General features: G+C 47.3%; 1 protein-coding gene across 1 annotated transcript; it reads left to right on the top strand.

Moving 5' to 3' along the window:
* Positions 1-7873: 7873 nt before the first annotated feature.
* On the top strand, positions 7874-19848 carry EXOSC4 (exosome component 4). Its single transcript, XM_068235003.1, has 3 exons — positions 7874-8095; positions 12018-12224; positions 18874-19848. Exons 1-3 carry the CDS (start codon positions 7925-7927, stop codon positions 19243-19245), a joined length of 750 nt encoding a protein of 249 aa, XP_068091104.1. The 5' UTR covers positions 7874-7924; the 3' UTR covers positions 19246-19848.
* Positions 19849-20313: the final 465 nt, after the last annotated feature.

Genomic DNA, 20313 nt, shown 5'->3' with positions numbered 1-20313 from the left:
CTGTAACATGTATGGGTTGCAGGCTCACTATACAGCAGCAGTTCTGGATGTAAGCCTGGCTTCAGGGGCATAAAGAGATCATTTGCATATCCAGGAGTGAAGCATCATGGGAAACCACAGTCGCTCACTTAAAGGGACTCCGAGCTCAGAAAAAAAAAGGAAAGTTGTACTCACCAGGGGCTTTTTCCAGCCCAGTGCTGGTCGGGAGGTCCCACGCCGGCGTCCTGGCTCCTCTCCTTCTCCCCGCTCCGGAATGGCTGGCAGGCCGCAGCCTGGGCGACACTCTCCCGAGTGTCGGGCTGCTTCTTCCGCATATGACGCGGATTACGTCACACGCCGGCCGCCTCGCGTCATCACGCCGGCCGGCGTGAAAGTACTGCGCATGCGCGAACAAAGCGCGCATGCGCAGTACTTTCACGCCGGCCGCCGTGATGACGCGAGGCGGCCGGCGTGTGACGTAATCCGCGTCCATATGCGGAAGAAGCAGCCCGACACTCGGGAGAGTGTCGCCCGGGCTGCGGCCTGCCAGCCATTCCGGAGCGGGGAGAAGGAGAGGAGCCAGGACGCCGGCGTGGGACCTCCCGACCAGCACTGGGCTGGAAAAAGCCCCTGGTGAGTACAACTTGCCTTTTTTTTCTGAGCTCGGAGTCCCTTTAAAGAGACACTGAAGCGAAAAAAAAAATATGATATAGTGAATTGGTTGTGTACTATGAATAATTACTAGAATATTAGCAGCAAAGAAAATATTCTCATACTTTTATTTTCAGGTATATAGTGTTTTTTCTAACATTGCATCATTTTATAATATGTACAGATTACACAACACTCAGCATTCAAAATGAGTCTTTCAGAGCAGTCTGTGAAGTAATGACCTCTCCTCTAGCAGAGGAAAAGTAAACAGTTCACTTACAGTTGAGATAATAAAAGTCAGATAACAGCCCTCTCTACCACTAACTTAGTCGGAGAGCTTAAAGGCTTGTTTGCATAGAGATAACAACTGGAGTTTCTCAACTCTTCCTGTACTGGAAACAATTAGACTGATGTATCTGATCTTAATGTTTTATTTCTTAGCTGTGCTACACATACAAATCATAATATCATCATTTTTTTTCGCTTCAGTGTCTCTTTAAAGCTGAATTACTGCAAGTGCCTAGTTTTATAAAAATGTAAACTACACTCAGCGTTCCCAGATATTAGTAACAGAAGAGTCAATCCTGAACCTTCTTCACCATCAGAGAGAGAGAAAAGAGAAACCAGCATGCAAATTGTATGCATCAAATTACTGTTGTGTATAGTTAAACGCACCAATTAATGCATACCTGTTGCATGCTTGTTAAGGAACTGCAAGTGTTATGTGTATTTTTATTAGCCATCTTGCTTTTACTGATGGCTAACACGGTACAATACCCTACTGTGTATTTTTAAGAGGATTAATAAATTTGTAAGACTACACCAGATATGAATCAATCCAAAGTTCAGGATCAAATTTTAATATATCAAAAAGTAGCAAAAAATATGGATAAAAGCTTTCCGTTTGTCAAAAAAACTGAAAATATCTTCTCAAGACAATGTATCCACAAGTGACAGAAGATCATACATTTTTGACAAAATGGCAATAGGTGTGATATGCTTCGTTAAATAGGATTTTCAAGTAACGACACTACTCAGTTTCAGGTGACATAAACCCTTCGTCAGGCCTTTTAAAAAAGCATAAAGCAATCTCAGGCAAAGGAAGACATATTTAGGAAGAAAATGGGGCATCTGTTCCAACCAGATGCATTTCTTTGACAGGCCATGGGTGAGCGCATAGACTGCTAAGATCAGAGTGCCCAACTGCAACACAGGCTCAATTCTAAATATTTGCTATTGAGCACACAGCACTAGTTTGTTTTTTGTTTTTTTAATGGTCCATAGTTCACCTGTGATATGTGTTCTTATTACTAATAGTAATAAGAGGTGTGTTTAGCTTCTAAGGGTACAATGGTTAATTTGCATATATTCAGCAGTGATGCACTGGGAGACATCTCAAGCTCACTCCAACCTGAATTATCGCAAATTCTTTCTGTTTTAGGAAAGCAAACTTTTGTTTTTCTTAACATCTTAGTAAGGGGGCTATTAGGACCATTGTAGTCCCTTACACACTCCAATGAGTTCTGGGTCACCATGAGCTTGCTGGCTAGTCTGTGCCTCTCGGATTTACAAGCCCTACTCCATAGAGCCAAATTAATCCATGCCATGCACTGATGAGGATCAAACAATCCGAAACAGTCTGTATGCATGTTGGATTATTATGGCTCTGTACATATTAACAAGCTGACACATCATTGCATTCCAGCGGTTCTGGAGGTGTGTTTAGCTTCTAAGGGTAACAATGGTTAATTTGCAAATATTCTGCAGTGGTGCACTGGGAGACATCTCGAGCTCACTCCAACCTGAATTATCGCAAATTCTTTCTGTTTTAGGAAAGCAAACTTTTGTTTTTATTACTAATATGTATTTCTATAGCACCAACATTAGAGGGGCTCACAATCTAATCCTCTCTCTCTCGTTTTGTGTTTTGGAATTTTATTTAAAGGATACCCGAGGTGACATGTGACATGATGAGATAGACATGGGTATGTACAGTGCCTAGCACACAAATAACTATGCTGTATTCCTTTTTTTCTTTCTCTGCCTGAAAGAGTTAAATATCAGGTATGCAAGTGGCTGACTCAGTCATGACTCAGACAGGAAGTGACTACAGTGTGACCCTCACTGATAAGAAATTCCCCTTTGTATCTCTTTCTTATCAGTGAGGGTCACACTGTAGTCACTTCCTGAGTCAGGACTCAGTCAGCCACTTACATACCTGATATTTAACTCTTTCAGGCAGAGAAAGAAAAAAAGGAACACAGTCTTGTTATTTGTGTACTAGGCACTATATATACACATGTCTCTCTCATCATGTCACATGTCACTTCGGGTATCCTTTAACCATTTCAGCCCGCAGGGATTTTTCACCTTATGCATCAGGCTAGATTCACAGTGGGACGTTGCGTTTTGATGCCACGTTAAAGTCGCACCGCAAGCTTACAACGCAACGCGCCCAAAAAGTGGCAATGCAGCGTTACCGTCACATACAGCAGATACAGTAAAAAATACAGGCAATGAAAAGTATGCTTCCAAGTCATTACTGAGCATGTGCAAACAGTCCAACGCAGCTAATAACGTGTATAACGCACTGCATGCAGTACTTTTACTTAACGTGCAGCGTTAGTCACTAACGCAACGTGTGCACTGTGAATGGGGCATTGATTTTTCATTGCAGTGAGTTATTCTGCGTTAAATGCTGTTTTAACGTGCGACTTTAACGTCCCACTGTGAACTTAGCCTCAGAGTAATTTTCACCTCCCAATCATTCGCTAATAACTTTATCACTACTTATCACAATTTATTGAGCTAGATCTTGTTTTTTCCGCCACTAATTAGGCTTTCTTTGGGTGGTACATTTTGCTAAGAATTATTTTTTTATAAATGCATTTTAACAGGATTAATAAGATAAAAATGGAAAAAATTCATTATTTCTGAGTTTTCGGCCATTATAGCTTTAAATTGATCCACGCTACCATAATTAAAACCTATGTATTTTATTTGCCCGTTTGTCTCGGTTATTATACCATTTAAATTTTGTCCCTATCACAATGTATGACGCCAATATTTTATTTGGAAATAAAGGTGCATTGTTTCTGTTTTGCTTCCATCACTATTTACAAGCTTATAATTTAAAAAATGTTCGTAGTATACCCCCTTTAAATGCATATTTAAAAAGTTCAGACCCTTAGGTAACTATGTCTTTTTTTTTTTTTAATTGTAATTTTTGTTTCCATTAAAATTTTTATTTGGGTAATATTTTGGTGTGGGAAATAAACAGTTAATTTTTAATGTTGTATGTGTAAATTGTAATGTAAAAAATATGTAGATGTAGTTTTACTATTTGGCCACAAGATGGCCACCTTGAGTTTTTAATTTTCTCCTTGTGCTTCTCGCTAAGCGGAAGCACAAGGGGGATGCGGAAATTTTAACGTGCAGAAAGACTGAAGCCTCTAGTAAGAGCGCTTCGGTTTTTCTGCTGGGGACACGGATCGGTGATCGGGAACCATGTTCCCGTTCACTGATCCCAGGGCTACCGGGGGACACCACGGGGGAAGCATAGCACCGCAGCAGAGCAGCCGCCTGGACGTGAGTTTCATGTCCGGGCGGCAGAAATGGTTAATAGCTTGCACTCTGTTGGGTCAGAAAACAACTAGGAGCTACTTTCTGAGCGCTTTGTGATTTGAAAGCTCTTGCTAATGTAATGCTATGGGTGTGATCCCACTTGAGCGATGTGATTTTATAAAAATCCCCCATAGCATTGCATTAGTAAGAGCTTTTTCAAATCACTAGTGCTCAGAAATCACTCCTGGGTTTCTGGCCTTATACATTCTGCATCTGTCATTGTAATCACCAGTTCTGTATTTTGTTAGGGCTTATTCACATTAGAGGCGTTTTTTTGGATTTTTTTTAAGCGCAGCCGATTTGTACAAATCACCCTAAAAGCGCTCACACCATGCTTTGCAATGAGATCGCTCTCATTGAGTAGTTCCGTTTGCTTGCCGCTGACAAAAGCGTTGCATGTACCATTTTCAGGGTGATTTTCTCTGAATGGAAGGTATAGGAAAAACGCAAAATGCCAATGGACACGCTGCCGGAACGCAATGGGGACAAGACCTAAGTATTTCCATATTGTCGGCTATTTAGGAGCTGTTTATTCCCGGATCATTGAGGTTGCAGTACATCTGTGCAGAATTTACATAATGAAGCTAATGAGCTATGCATTATTGTCAAGTAATATTGGGAGATCTCACTTCAGGTCCTCCTCTATAAATAGATGGCTGAGTAATGAATTGTGCTCTATAAAATGCTGCTTAGCACGTCAGCACTGTATAAATACGGCAAATACTAAACACATCTCCCATAATCTCTCCGGCTATGGGCTGGACTCTTCCTGCAGGACAGCTGTGTTTTCACAACACTCCCTCAGCTGTGACGTCTGATCCTGCTGCTGCTGTGTCCTAATCAATTGTGTACACACACATATCAACACACACACACAATACTCACACGTATCACACACACAGGCAGACACAATACACACACCATGCACACCACACACAGACACACAACACTCCCTCAGCTGTGACGTCTGATCCTGCTGCTGCTGTGTCCTAATCAATTGTATACACACACATACACACAATACTCACACATATCACACACACACACAGGCAGACATAATACACACATCATGCACACCACACACAGACACACAACACTCCCTCAGATGTGACATCTGATCCTCCTGCTGCTGTGTCCTAATCAATTGTGTACACACACAGAGACCTACACATATCAACACACACACCAAGCACACCACACACAACACTCCCTCAGCTGTGACATCTAATCCTGCTAACCCTGCTGCTGTGTCCTAATCAATGGTGTACACAACACACACATATCAACACACACACACCAATCGCACAACACACGTACATCACGTGCACTCACACATACATTACAACATACACACCAATCATACAACACTCCCTCAGCTGTGACGTCTGATCCTCCTGCTGCTGTGTCCTAATCAATTGTGTACACACTATACCTGGGACTATCTCCAGCCCCCTGCAGTCCATCTCCCTTGCCATCCCCCTCTGCCCCCTGGATCCTTTGATATTGGCCAAGGAAAATCCTCCAGTTGAGCCCAGTCGGCGCAATCCAACCGCACGCGCTCCCCTGCGCCAGCACAGTACACTCTTGGCCACGGGAGCGCAACGAGGGCACACGTGGCCAGGCTTCGCATGCAAAGTACGCTGCGGACCAGAGGCCAACTTCAGAAGATCCACGAGGCGGAGGACGGCAAGAGAGTAGACGGACTGCAGTAGGCTGGAGGAGGCCCCAGGTACGTATATCAACACCCCCCCCCCCCCCTCCCTCCGGTAGCAGAGCATTATACATTTATTTATTTTAAGTATTTATTCAGCGCCGACCTATTACACAGCGCTGTACAGAGTATATAGTACAGAGTATATAGTCTTCAGTGGCGTAGCTAAGGAGCTGTGGGCCCCGGTGCAAGTTTTACAGTGAGGCCCCCAAAGCACTCTATACATAACAATTGATACGGCGCACCAAAACCAGCCAATGGCAACTACAGTGTCAGAGGTGCAAGAAGGGGATGGGTAGCAGCTTGTTAATGATTACCACTATTCAAAGTATCTATAGAAGTGATTATTATAAGCACAGGACCAATAGAGAACTAATACTATAGTTGAGAGAGGGCCCTCGGGCCCCTCTGGCCCAAGGGCCAAAGCCGGGACAAGGTCCTCCAGCACTCAAGGCTGAGACACCAAAGTGCGCCCCTCCATCCTTCTCACCCCAGCCGTCACACACTGATTGCTATTAGAATAAGAGGCACCTCAGGGACCCCAACACCTTCATCTCTAGTTATCTGGCTTGCAGTCACTGCTATGTATCCCCTTTTCTTATTTATCTCTGCTTCAAAAACAATGGAGAATGATTGCAGAGTGAGATGTGTGCCCCTCCTACACTGTGCCCTGAGGCTGGAGCCTCTCTCGCCTCTGCCCTCCATGCGGTCGCAACCTGTGCAACCCCTATTGCTACCCCCCTGATTGTCTTGTCACTAACTGTCCTCAGAGGGGCTCACAATCTAATCCCTACAGGACAGGTCATCTTCACTCAAGCTCATCACTGCTCTGTGCAAATCACCAGGCTCATTTTCAAGCTCTTTTTCTCCATATTATAACATCTGCATCAACTCAACAACTTGGCTCATCCTATTCCTAACTGACAACAGGGTACAAGCTAAGGGACAGAACGGAAGTGACCTCAGGAGATGGGCGGGGGAAACGGTGACTGGCGGAAGTGGAATCTGAGAAAAGTTCAGGGCGGAAAGGAACAGACGTCAGATGGCTGGCGGAAGTAACGTCAGGTGGTTGGCAGACGTGCTCCGAGTTAGAGATGGGAAGTTCGGATCTTTTCAATGATCCGGATAATTCGAATCGGATCATTGAAGAGATCCGGATCTTTGATCCGAATCTCGGATCATTTTACTACCGGAAGCATTCGGGGTGAAATGAACAGCAGGACAGGTCTGTGGACAGGAGAAGGGGAGGGAGTGGACACAGAGAGAAGGGGAGAAGATGGACAGAGGGCAGGGAGTGGACAGAGAAGGGAGGAGGGACGAGCAGAGAGCAGAAATGTTTGCACGTAATACCCACATGCTGCAATATGCTTTACATATATTTCACCTATATGCTCATCTGTACACTTTGAAAGAAAAGGTCGCACAGTGAAAGAAAGCATTCCCAGAAGATAAGTGCAGCTGTTTAGTGCCCAGTGCAGGAGGATTATATTGCCTTTCAATCACAGTGTCTGCAAAGTTACTGAGCTGTGCTGAGCCAAAAGCTTCCAATGTGTTCACTGTGCACAACTACGGAACAGACAGCCTGTAATCAGCAGCACATTGCAGCCAGTATGTGTGCTCTACACATATCTGGCAGTGGCACCCATGTCCCCTCTACCTGTCCCTGTAAGGCTGCTTCCCTTCCAACAGAGCGATCCCTGCTTCCAGGACCCCGCTGCCCGCTGAGAGGGGGCGTGTCGCTCCTGGCCCCGCCCCTTTTGCGATCCGAATCGTTCATTTTAATGATTCGGATGATCGACTCATAAAACAGATTCGGATCAAAGATCCGAATCGTTCATGATCCGGACAACACTACTCCGAGTGACTTTAGATGACTGGCGGAAGTGCTGTGAGCGGCGAGGAAGTGACGTCAGGCGGCTGGCGGAAGTGCTGTGCTGAGCGGCTCCTCACGTGTTTGGCATGGCGGGGCTGGAGCTGCTGTCGGATGAGGGCTTCAGGCAGGACGGGCGGCGGCCGGGGGAGCTGCGGAAGATCCAGGCCCGGATGGGGATCTTCGCTCAGGCGGACGGCTCGGCCTATGTGGAGCAGGGGAACAGCAAGGCGCTGGCGGTGGTGTACGGGCCGCACGAGGTGAGGGGGCCCCCCTGTATATATCACACTGCTCCGCCCCTCTCCCTCCTCTGATATCCCCGGGGGGCGGAGCCTGCTGCAGCAGGGCTGCAGGCTGCGATCTGAGCAGTAGCCCCGCCCCCAGACACTCCAGCACACGTGACCAGCCAGCTGGGAGTCACTTTACTTTGACAGATGTAGCCTTTTAAAGTGGACCTGAACTCAGAACTTCCTCTCTGCTTTAATAGATAAGCAACAGCATAATAACCTTTTAAAGAAAAACATTTCTTAGTTACAGCTTATACAAAGCCTGCAAGAAATCTGCAGTGTGTCTGCTTCCTGCTTTCATGAAAGCAAACATCCTGTGTTTACCAATTAACTGCTTTGCTGTGACAATCTGCTGATTGATCAAATTACAACTTGTGATTAGTCACAGATGAGGGGGATTAGACAGGCTAAACCGGGTGCATTTTTATGTTTTCCTTTTGTCCTGTGCAAGAGTTCAGCTCCATTTTAAAATAACCCTTTGATACTCACCTCTGTAGAGGGAAGACTGTATCCCATAGAGCCCCCGATCCTCTCTGCATCCCCTCGTTCCACCGCCGGGTCACATCCGTGAGTTCAGGTCTCCGAGTATCTGAAGAGCAGCGGCTCGGTACTGTGCAGACATCCATGCTTGCGTGTGCGCAGTGTGCGGCCACTCCTCCTCAGAAGTACTTCAGGACCTGGAATGGTGCCCCGGAAGTGGAACGGGAGGACAGGAAGAGAGGAATGGGGAGGCTCTATAGGATCCAAAACCTTCCCTCTACACAGGTGAGTATCTGTCTACAGTAACAATAGAGTTCTCTATGGGGACTTACAGGTTACAGTTGTCCTTTAACTTGAAAGAAAAGAAAAGTAGTTTAGGTGTAAGTACAAATCTCCTCCCTCTTAGGTACCTCTGCAGAATGGGGTGGGGGTTACATGTCCAGCAAATGCATTTGTATAAATATACATATACGGTAATTATATGACCAATTCTGACATAGTAAACCACTTGGCCAGATTCCTTGCTGCCCCACAGGGATTCTACTACTGTAGTCAGGCCCGGATTTACCTCAGAGGAGCCTATAGGCACAGATGTCCTGTCACCTCAGACTCTGCCCTCCATGAACCTACAAACCCCCGCAGAACTGTACCACAAGTGTGCTGGCTGTCCCAGCAGTCACTTCTCCCTTACTTCCCTTGCCCATCATAGGTAGCTACAGGTGCCCCTTAGTATTTGGGTGCCAGACATACCTTCAGTATTAAGCAGCTAGAGGTGCTCCTGACTGAAGTGAGATCTCATCTGTGGAATACCGAGAGCCAGGTGAGTAACAACTAATTTATGCTCTCATCAGGACTTTGCATAGGGAAGGAGGGAGGAAGACGCTCAGGGAGGGGAGTGAGCCGCCTTCCCGTCATCAGGCGCCTGTAGGCATGTGCCTGCATTGCCTTATGGTAAATCTGGCCCTGACTGTAGTATTGTTTTAGTTAGGCCTACTTTTAGCATTGACTCTCAAGCAACCAAAAACTACACTTATCCTTCATCAGCCGATCCCCGTTGGTGCTGGATAATGGGGGTTGTATATACGATACAATCACATTTGTAAAGCACTTTTTTGCCATAAGACTTAAAGTGGACCCAAATTAAAAATACAAGATATCAGAAATAAAATCTATTTTCTAAATTATAATAATAGCAGCCTTTTTCCAGCTGCATGATGACAAATATAAAATATTTTACATTTATTGGAGGAACCTTTCCTTTCATATTGCCGGGACAGAATCCGGCAGACTGGTGGAGGAGATAAAAAAAAACCACAGGCTGCTACTGATGTCACAGGGGAGGTGATCTCAGCTTGTATGAGATTTCACATAGATGACGCCCCTGTGAGGGAGGGTAACTGATGACAAACACACCCATGATCTAAAACCGCCTACTAAGCTCAGAAGTAATGGCTGCCACCTCTATAACCCTAGTTATGAAAAGAGAAGGGTGAAAAGCATGCACTGAAATGCTCATAGGCTTCGAAGGAGTGTTTATTTATCTTTGTATGTGTCAGAGTGGTGCAACTAAATATTTTGAATTAAAAATATTTATGGTTTGGGTCCGCTTTAAAGCACATATATATGTCTGAGATCAATACTGTGCTACAGAGGAAATAGTCAGGTGTTCATAAATGCCACACTAAACATGTACTGTGCCATCGCTTCTGGCTGAGGGGAAGGGAGCAGGCGTTAGGAGATGGCTGAGGATCTATGAATTAGTGCAGCATTTTATTACTTTTCATAAACTAAGATGGCGCCATGCCAGGATGCCACGGCCACAGGGCTCCGGTCCTTTTCTCTTATTTCCCCCTAATTCCCCCGCTGGCAACCTCCTGACCACCTCCACCCACCTGGGGATCATGCAGGGGCCTCGGAGGTGCTCGTGGTGGGGATCGCTGAAGCCAGGGGAACCTGGACGCCGCTCGTTGTAGCCAGGGGAGCCGGGAACTGGGATCGCTGCAGCCAGGGGAATCTGGACGCCGCTCGTAGTAGCCAGGGGAGCCGGAGCTGGGACGCCACTCGCTGCAGCCAGGGGAGCCGGGACGCCGCTCGCCTCCACGCTGTCCGCGGTCTATCTCTCCTGCCGGGGACCACAGTGAGAAGTGCAGCAGCGACACTGCCCTCAGCCGTCTGGGGCTGCCGCCTAGGAAGAGGCCGCCATGCGGGCTGAGCACGTGCGCCGCCGGTCCGACATTTTCAGGGGCCGGTGGCTGCTCCAACCGCCATCAGCAGCCGTCCAGGACCGCTGCCAGAGACCACCCCATCGCTGGGCAGGTTACCCTTTGTCCGCAGCCAGGATTGCTGGGGCTGTCGGACCCCCTCCACCACGGGTCACCCTGAGACCAGGACACCAGCACGGGCATCTGGGACACTCCCCGCGTGCAGAGGAGGCCTATACTGCAGTGGCTTCCCCAGTCACCAAGGGAACGGCCATCGCAGCCCCGGCCCCTGCTGGACCCCCTCCACCACAGGTCACCCTGAGATCAGGTCACCAGCACGGCCACGCCACCGTCAATGGAGGGCCCGATGCTGCCCCATCGCAGCCACAGAGGAGGTGATGCTGCCTGCTGCATCTGGCATCAGCGTCCTGCCACCACCAAAGGTAAACCCCCCTGGCCTGTCCACCACTGCTGCTGCCCAGCCGGGGTGGCCCCTGGCCCCACGTCCACCATTGCCCCTGGCCCCACGTCCACCATTGCTGCCCAGCAAAGGTGCCCCCTGGCCCCACAGGGCCCCCACTGTGTCTGCACCCTCATTACCCAGCCGTGCGGACTTGAAATCAGGAGCGCTACTCCTTGGGCAACCTGACCCGAGTGAACTCTGCTGTCCGCCTCCATCATGATGCCCCTCAGCTTTCTCTCTACTTCCGTGGACTATCGGTAGCACCTGTCTTGTTGGGAGCGTGTCGCTGTGTAGCGTCCAGTGCTGAAAATGGCAGCGCTCGTATCAGCTCTCAGGCTGCTGCTCCAGTCCCACTCTTTTCTGTTCCTGCTATCAGTGTATGCTTTGCTATGCTTGTATTACGTTAACTGTACGTGTATGCTGCAATGCTCTCTGTCTTCTTTTTTTATTTTTGCTTTAATTGTTTTTATTGTTTATATGTATGTACCATGCTTAACTGTATGCAATGCTGCACTCTGCTTAATTGTACGCACAAGCTGTAATGTTGTCCCCTGTATGCTTGTCCTATGTATGCTATTTCTTGTTTCTTCATCAACGACCCTGTATGCGCCAAAACCAATTCCGGGTACAATCCACCGTTGTACTTGGCGATAATAAATTCTGATTCTGATAAACTGCAGTGTTGTTTCAGAATGAGCAATGTCCTGTGCAATGCCTGATTGTGTGTTATCGCGTATCTCTGTTCTCGCAGATCCGCGGCCCTCGCAGTAAAACACTTCACGATCGTGCCATGGTGAACTGCCAGTATAGTATGGCTACCTTCAGCACGGGTGAGAGGAAACGCCGGCCACACGGAGACAGGAAGTCCAGCGAGATGACGCTGCACCTCAAGCAGACCTTCGAGGCCGCCATCCTCACCCAGCTGTACCCGCGCTCCCAGATCGACATCTACGTGCAGGTGAGCTGTGTGTGGCGGGATCTGCTGCTGCTCTCGTCATCTCTTCATCAGAGAGGGATTGTGGTCCACTACTCACATCGTATCTCAAAACTTTGGGAAAAACGGACACTACAGTTGGCCACACACCATACAATTTTTTTAAAATATCTGTTCAATTCAAGAATAGCAATTTTTCTGACTGATTGTAACAATTCAAAAATCTAACTAATGTAGCACACACATTTATTTATGTATTTATTGTACTTATAAAGTGCCAAAATATTACGCAGTGCTGGACATTAGTTTAGGTTACAGACAATATTTAGGGGTGACATACAGCAATATGACAATACAGGAATACAAGAAAACCAGATCACACAGCACAGTATGAGTACCAGGTAATGCTTAGTCACTGGAGGGGAGCATGGAGATCACACAGCACAGTATGAGTACAAGGTAATGCTTAGTCACTGGATGGAGCATGGAGATCACACAGCACAGTATGAGTACAAGGTAATGCTTAGTCACTGGATGGAGCATGCAGATCACACAGCACAGTATGAGTACAAGGTAATGCTTAGTCACTGGATGGAGCATGGAGATCACACAGCACAGTATGAGTACAAGGTAATGCTTAGTCACTGGATGGAGCATGGAGATCACACAGCACAGTATGAGTACAAGGTAATGCTTAGTCACTGGATGGAGCATGGAGATCACACAGCACAGTATGAGTACAAGGTAATGCTTAGTCACTGGATGGAACATGGAGATCACACAGCGCAGTATGAGTACAAGGTAATGCTTAGTCACTGGATGGGGCATGGAGATCACACAGCACAGTATGAGTACAAGGTAATGCTTAGTCACTGGAGGGGAGCATGGAGATCACACAGCACAGTATGAGTACAAGGTAATGCTTAGTCACTGGATGGAGCATGGAGATCACACAGCACAGTATGAGTACAAGGTAATGCTTAGTCACTGGAGGGGAGCATGGAGATCACACAGCACAGTATGAGTACAAGGTAATGCTTAGTCACTGGATGGGAGCATGGAGATCACACAGCACAGTATGAGCACAAGGTAATGCTTAGTCACTGGAGGGGAGCATGGAGATCACACAGCACAGTATGAGTACAAGGTAATGCTTAGTCACTGGATTGAGCATGGAGATCACACAGCACAGTATGAGTACAAGGTAATGCTTAGTCACTGGATGGGAGCATGGAGATCACACAGCACAGTATGAGTACGAGGTAATGCTTAGTCACTGGATGGGAGCATGGAGATCACACAGCACAGTATGAGTACAAGGTAATGCTTAGTCACTGGATGGGAGCATGGAGATCACACAGCACAGTATGAGTACAAGGTAATGCTTAGTCACTGGAGGGGAGCATGGAGATCACACAGCACAGTATGAGTACAAGGTAATGCTTAGTCACTGGATGGGAGCATGGAGATCACACAGCACAGTATGAGTACAAGGTAATGCTTAGTCACTGGATGGAGCATGGAGATCACACAGCACAGTATGAGCACAAGGTAATGCTTAGTCACTGGAGGGGAGCATGGAGATCACTCAGCACAGTATGAGTACAAGGTAATGCTTAGTCACTGGATTGAGCATGGAGATCACACAGCACAGTATGAGTACAAGGTAATGCTTAGTCACTGGATGGGAGCATGGAGATCACACAGCACAGTATGAGTACAAGGTAATGCTTAGTCACTGGAGGGGAGCATGGAGATCACACAGCACAGTATGAGTGCAAGGTAATGCTTAGTCAGTCACTGGATGGGAGCATGGAGATCACACAGCACAGTATGAGTACATGGTAATGCTTAGTCACTGGAGGGGAGCATGGAGATCACACAGCACAGTATGAGTACATGGTAATGCTTAGTCACTGGAGGGGAGCATGGAGATCACACAGCACAGTATGAGTACAAGGTAATGCTTAGTCAGTCACTGGAGGGGAGCATGGAGATCACACAGCACAGTATGAGTACAAGGTAATGCTTAGTCAGTCACTGGATGGGAGCATGGAGATCACACAGCACAGTATGAGTACATGGTAATGCTTAGTCACTGGCGGAGCAGTGCTTTTCAGCGCTGCTAGATTTGGGCGCAGCCAGCGCCGCCATAGACTGTAATGGGAATCAGTCTATAGCGGCGCTCAGTGAGGAAGGTCGGCTCCGTCAGAAGACGGAGCCGAATTTGCTTAAAAAACACAATAATTCGGCCTCCAGCAATCGCTGGAAGCCGAATTATTTCATTCCCCCACTATCCATGTCGGCCTGGAGGGGGAATAGTAATTAAAACGCCCCGGACTTGTGCAGAAGCAGGACCAGCCATTTAACAGCTGGATCCTGCGCCCAAGTCTACCAGCGCCATATTCAAATGTACGCAGTCACTGGATTGAGCATGGAGATCACACAGCACAGTATGAGTACAAGGTAATGCTTAGTCAGTCACTGGATGGAGCATGGAGATCACACAGCACAGTATGAGTACAAGGTAATGCTTAGTCACTGGATGGGAGCATGGAGATCACACAGCACAGTATGAGTACAAGGTAATGCTTAGTCACTGGATGGGAGCATGGAGATCACACAGCACAGTATGAGTACAAGGTAATGCTTAGTCACTGGATGGGAGCATGGAAATCACACAGCACAGTATGAGTACAAGGCAATGCTTAGTCACTGGATGGAGCATGGAGATCACACAGCACAGTATGAGTACAAGGTAATGCTTAGTCACTGGATGGGAGCATGGAGATCACACAGCACAGTATGAGTACAAGGTAATGCTTAGTCACTGGATGGGAGCATGGAAATCACACAGCACAGTATGAGTACAAGGCAATGCTTAGTCACTGGATGGGGCATGGAGATCACACAGCACAGTATGAGTACAAGGTAATGCTTAGTCACTGGAGGGGAGCATGGAGATCACACAGCACAGTATGAGTACAAGGTAATGCTTAGTCACTGGATGGAGCATGGAGATCACACAGCACAGTATGAGTACCAGGTAATGCTTAGTCACTGGATGGAGCATGGAGATCACACAGCACAGTATGAGTACAAGGTAATGCTTAGTCACTGGATGGAGCATGGAGATCACACAGCACAGTATGAGTACAAAGTAATGCTTAGTCACTGGATGGGAGCATGGAGATCACACAGCACAGTATGAGTACAAGGTAATGCTTAGTCACTGGATGGGTCATGGAGATCACACAGCACAGTATGAGTACAAGGTAATGCTTAGTCACTGGATGGAGCATGGAGATCACACAGCACAGTATGAGTACAAGGTAATGCTTAGTCACTGGAGGGGAGCATGGAGATCACACAGCACAGTATGAGTACAAGGTAATGCTTAGTCACTGGATGGAGCATGGAGATCACACAGCACAGTATGAGTACAAGGTAATGCTTAGTCACTGGATGGAGCATGGAGATCACACAGCACAGTATGAGTACAAGGTAATGCTTAGTCACTGGATGGGAGCATGGAGATCACACAGCACAGTATGAGTACAAGGTAATGCTTAGTCACTGGATGGGAGCATGGAGATCACACAGCACAGTATGAGTACAAGGTAATGCTTAGTCAGTCACTGGATGGAGCATGGAGATTAGGCAAGTTAGGTTCACTCAGATGCATAGCATGGGTTCACAGTAATGGAGGTGCATGATCAGGTAGGACACAAAAGGAGGAGGACCCTGCCCAAAGGCTTACAATCTAGAGGGAGAGGTAGGGACACGAACGGTAGGGGACCAGAGTTCAGCTGTAGGTTTAGAGCACTTGTGAGGGGTAGTAGGTCAGAGTGAAAAGGTGAGTTTTGAGGGCTTTCTTGAAGATGTTGAAGGAGGGGGCTGCCCTTATGGGTGGAGGTAGGGAGTTCCATAGTGTTGGAGCAGCTCTTGAGAAGTCCTGGAGGCGTGCATAGGACTGGGTGATGCGGGGGGGGGGGGGGGGGGGATTAGGCGAAGTTCATTGGAAGAGCGGAGTGAGTGGCTAGGTGTGTACCTCTGAGTAAGATCGGAAATGTAGGTTGGACAGGTTTTGTGGGCAGATTTGTAGGTCAGACACAGTATCTTGAATCTGATTCTGGACTGAATAGGAAACCAGTGGAGGGATTCAAGGAGGGGATCCGCCGTGGTGGAGCGATGGGAGGAGTGGATAATTCTGGCTGCCGCATTCATGATGGACTGCAGTGGGGCTGTTCGGGTCATAGGGAGACCAGAGAGAAGGGCATTGCAGTAGTCAAGGTGGGAAATTATGAGGGCATGGATGAGGAGTTTGGTGGTGGCAGAGGTCAGGAAAGGGCGAATCTTACAGATGTTACGGAGGTGGAAGTTACAGGACTTTGGGAGGTTTTGGATGTGGGGAGTGAAGGAGAGTGCGGAGTCCAGGGTGACACACAGACAGCGGGCTTGAGAGGTAGGGCGAATGGTAGTGTGGTTAACAGTGACATGCACATCTGGGAGGTTCATGGATGGCCGGGGTGGGAAGATCATAAATTCTGTTTTGTCTAGATTTAGTTTCAGGAACCTAGCGGACATCCAGGAGGAGATGGCTGATAGACAGGAGGAGACCTTGTCCATGGTAGTGGTGGATTTGTCAGGGGTGTGGAGGTAGATCTGGGTATCAACTGCATACAGATGATAGTTAAAACCTATGGAGGAGATAGCCTTGCCAATGGAGGATGTGTATAGGTTGAACAGTAGGGGGGCAAGGACCGAGCCTTGGGGGACTCCCACCGAGAGGTGGTTGGGGGTGGACGAGGACTCATTGAAGGCGGTCATGAAGGAGCGGTTGGAGAGGTAGGATGAAAGCCAGGACAGGGCGAGATTGTGAATGCCCATGGACTGGAGGGACTGGAGAAGTAGGGGATGATCTACTGTATCAAAAGCTGCTGAAAGGTCAAGGAGGAGGAGAATGGAGTATTTACCTTCAGCTTTATCTAAGGCAAGGTCATTGACCACTTTGGTGAGAGCAGTTTGAGTTGAGTGGGTAGGCCGAAATCCAGATTGCAGTGGGTCTAGCAGTGAGTTGGCATTGAGGTACTGGGTCAGGCGTTTGTGAACCAGACTCTCAAGGAGTTTTGAGGCACATATGTTCAATTTTTCCCCAATCATGAATAAAATAATTGAAAGCTCAGAAAAATTGATTGGAACCAAACATCAAGTAATTGACAATCCATCACACACCATATAATTCTTGACAAAGTTGGTCTGAAATGTCCAATCTCAAAAAATCCCAGAAGCCTATGACAGCCGATCTCGTGATTGGCCGGCAGGGGAGACGGAGGGGGGAGGGTAAAGTTAAAAAAAAAATTGTAAAATTTATTTAAAAATAAAAACAAATGTTTATAAAAAAAAATAAAAATAAACAATGTGGGGGCGATCAGACCCCACCAACAGAGAGCTCTGTTGGTGGGGAGAAAAGGAGGGGGGAATCACTTGTGAGCTGAGTTGTGCAGTCCTGCAGCTTTGCCTTAAAGGTGCAGTGGCCCAATTAAGTAAAAATGGCCTGGTCACTAGGGGGGGGGGGGGTTAACATCGCAGTCCTCAAGTGCTTAAGAACCGTTCCTGCCCCATTCTTGCAAGCACAGCACCTCCTTCTTCCTCTATTCAGTTCCCCGGTGTCTAGTGGACCCGCCTCCCTCTTCTATACAGTTCTCTTGTGTCTATTGCCTTCCCCTCTTACCCCCGTGTCCATGGTGACCTGGAGTGGGAATAGTCACTTACGTCACTGGGACTTTGGCAGGAGCAGGGTGAGCAATTTATCAGCTTTACCCTACGCCCAAATCTCTCAGAGGCTGAATTATAGGTATGCCATTTGTGGTGTCCGAGCCCAGGAACTGTCATTGGACTGTTTCACATCAAACTATTGCCTGATAACCGGTTGTGGATTGCTTATTTCTAATAACTTTTTATAAAAAGCACGTTTTATAAAACAAGAATTGTAACACAGTTGGGCTGGGTTCACACTGCACATAAAAAAATCTGTTTAGCGGATCTGAAAGGATCCTCTGCAAAGCATTTTGTTGGGTTCTGATGAATGGAACACAAGTATGCATCCTGTTCAACGTTTATGGATCAGCTGCACTAAGCAGATGCTGATGGAATCCATGAAAGCCTATGAGAACGGACTGTCAGTTCTCCCGGTCGCCGTGTATGTTTCACTGTTTTTTTTTTACTTGCCGTCTTCACATTTGGGTCCTGCGCCGCGGCTGGGCTGGGTCCACTGCACAGGAGAAGCACCAGTATACAGATCCAAACTCAGAAACATCAGGCTCCCATTGGATTGCAACAGACCAATGAGAATCATCTCTTGTTTGAAGGAGGATTCCCATTGGTCTGTTGCAATCCAGCAGTAGCCTGATGCTTCTGATGGGGCTGGGATCAGTATACTGGCCCTCCCCCGTGCAGTGGCCCTGAGTGTGACAGTGATTGGTATACTGGGCAGGTGAGGTCGCAAAGCGGAACAGAAAACACTGCTTAAAGCCGATGCCCAATGTAAGAAACCGCTCCGCTTGAAAGTGAATCATATTTTACAGGATCGGTTTTTCATCCATTCAGTGTGAACCCAGCTTTAATGATGTCTTCTGCATTATATTAACTGACGTTTGTCTGTTTATTGCAGATTCTGCAGGCGGATGGTGGGAATTACTCCACCTGTGTGAACGCGGCTACGCTGGCGGTGATCGATGCCGGCATACCCATGCGGGACTACGTGTGCGCCTGCTCGGCCGGGTTCGTTGAAGACACGCCCCTGGTAGACCTCAGCTACATCGAGGAGGCGTCCGGCGGGCCACAGCTGGCGTTGGCGCTACTTCCAAAATCCGATCAGATCGCCCTGCTGGAGATGAACTCGCGTCTGCACGAGGATCATCTGGAGAAAGTCATGGATGCCGCCAGCAAGGCCTGTAAGGACGTCTACGCCGTGCTGGACCAGGCGGTGCGCGAACACCTGCAGGAGGTGTCGGCGCTGGTGGGAGATCGCGGCTCCGCATAGCGGGGGCTGGTAACAGAGACTTATCGCTCTCGTACAATCAGAAGTCTGCTGCGATACTCGCTGGCTTCTATCTAAGCAGAGCAGTTACCGATTGGATAAAACGTGACTGTGTCCGAGGATTTAGGGACAGCATGGTGGCTCAATGACAACACTGACTCCACCATGTTGTGTACATTTACCACCAATCACACCACCGATCATTTAGCAGCTAATTATAAAGAGCACCCCTCTGCATCACAAAACATTGGGCTATTCCTATATGTTTGTTTCTGTTTTGTTTTTCTTTTTTATACAGCGAAAATACAGCTTTGATAATTTTGGTCCCCTTGTCATCTCCCCATTAGTTATAATAGGTCACTTGGGAATGTAATCTGAACACATAAGTTGTTTAGGGAATACCTTTAATGGTTCACTGTACAAGATATCTTATGCTAGGTACACACCATACAATTTTCTGGCAGATTTACCTGCCAGATCGATTATTTCCAACATGGCCGATCTGAATTTTGATACATTTTTTGTGATTGTTTGTTTTTCCGATCGATTTCCATTGAAGTGAACGAGAATCGATCGGAAAAAAAATCGATTGAAATTCAGATCGGACATGTTGGAAATAATCGATGGGGGGGGGGGGGGGGGGGGGCTCCTTAGGTTACTATGTAAGGGACCTTGCCAACTATTTTGAATAGGGCTTTAATTTGATTGAGAATCGCAGCAAAATTGCCACACACTATTTTACTGTGATTTTTCACATTTGCTGCAATTTTGCAGCGATTCTCATTCAAGTTAAGGCAGTGGATCAGCAGGACAGCCAGGCCAACTGGTATTGCTGTGACATGATGAGATAGACATGGGTATGTACAATGCCTAGCACACGAATAGCTATGCTGTGTTCCTTTTTTTTCTTTCTCTGCCTGAAAGAGTTAAATATCAGGTATGTAAGTGGCTGACTCAGTCCTGACTCAGACAGGAAGTGATTACAGTGTGACCCTCACTGATGAGAAATTCCCCTTTTTATCTCTTTCTTGCTCTCAGAAGCCATTCTCTGCTAGGAAAGTGTTTTATAGT

Source organism: Hyperolius riggenbachi, chromosome 5, assembly GCF_040937935.1.
Source record: "Hyperolius riggenbachi isolate aHypRig1 chromosome 5, aHypRig1.pri, whole genome shotgun sequence".
NCBI lineage: Eukaryota > Metazoa > Chordata > Amphibia > Anura > Hyperoliidae > Hyperolius > Hyperolius riggenbachi.
The sequence above is the reverse complement of the archived record's forward strand: the minus strand, read 5'-3'. Positions and strand labels throughout refer to the sequence as shown.

Excerpts from the sequence above, each read along its gene's own strand:
- EXOSC4 (XM_068235003.1), top strand. The coding sequence starts at position 7,925 with ATGGCGGGGCTGGAGCTGCTGTCGGATGAGGGCTTCAGGCAGGACGGG. Across the intron at positions 8,096-12,017 it reads TGGTGTACGGGCCGCACGAG|ATCCGCGGCCCTCGCAGTAA; the intron begins GTGAGGGGGCCC and ends CTGTTCTCGCAG. Across the intron at positions 12,225-18,873 it reads AGATCGACATCTACGTGCAG|ATTCTGCAGGCGGATGGTGG; the intron begins GTGAGCTGTGTG and ends TGTTTATTGCAG.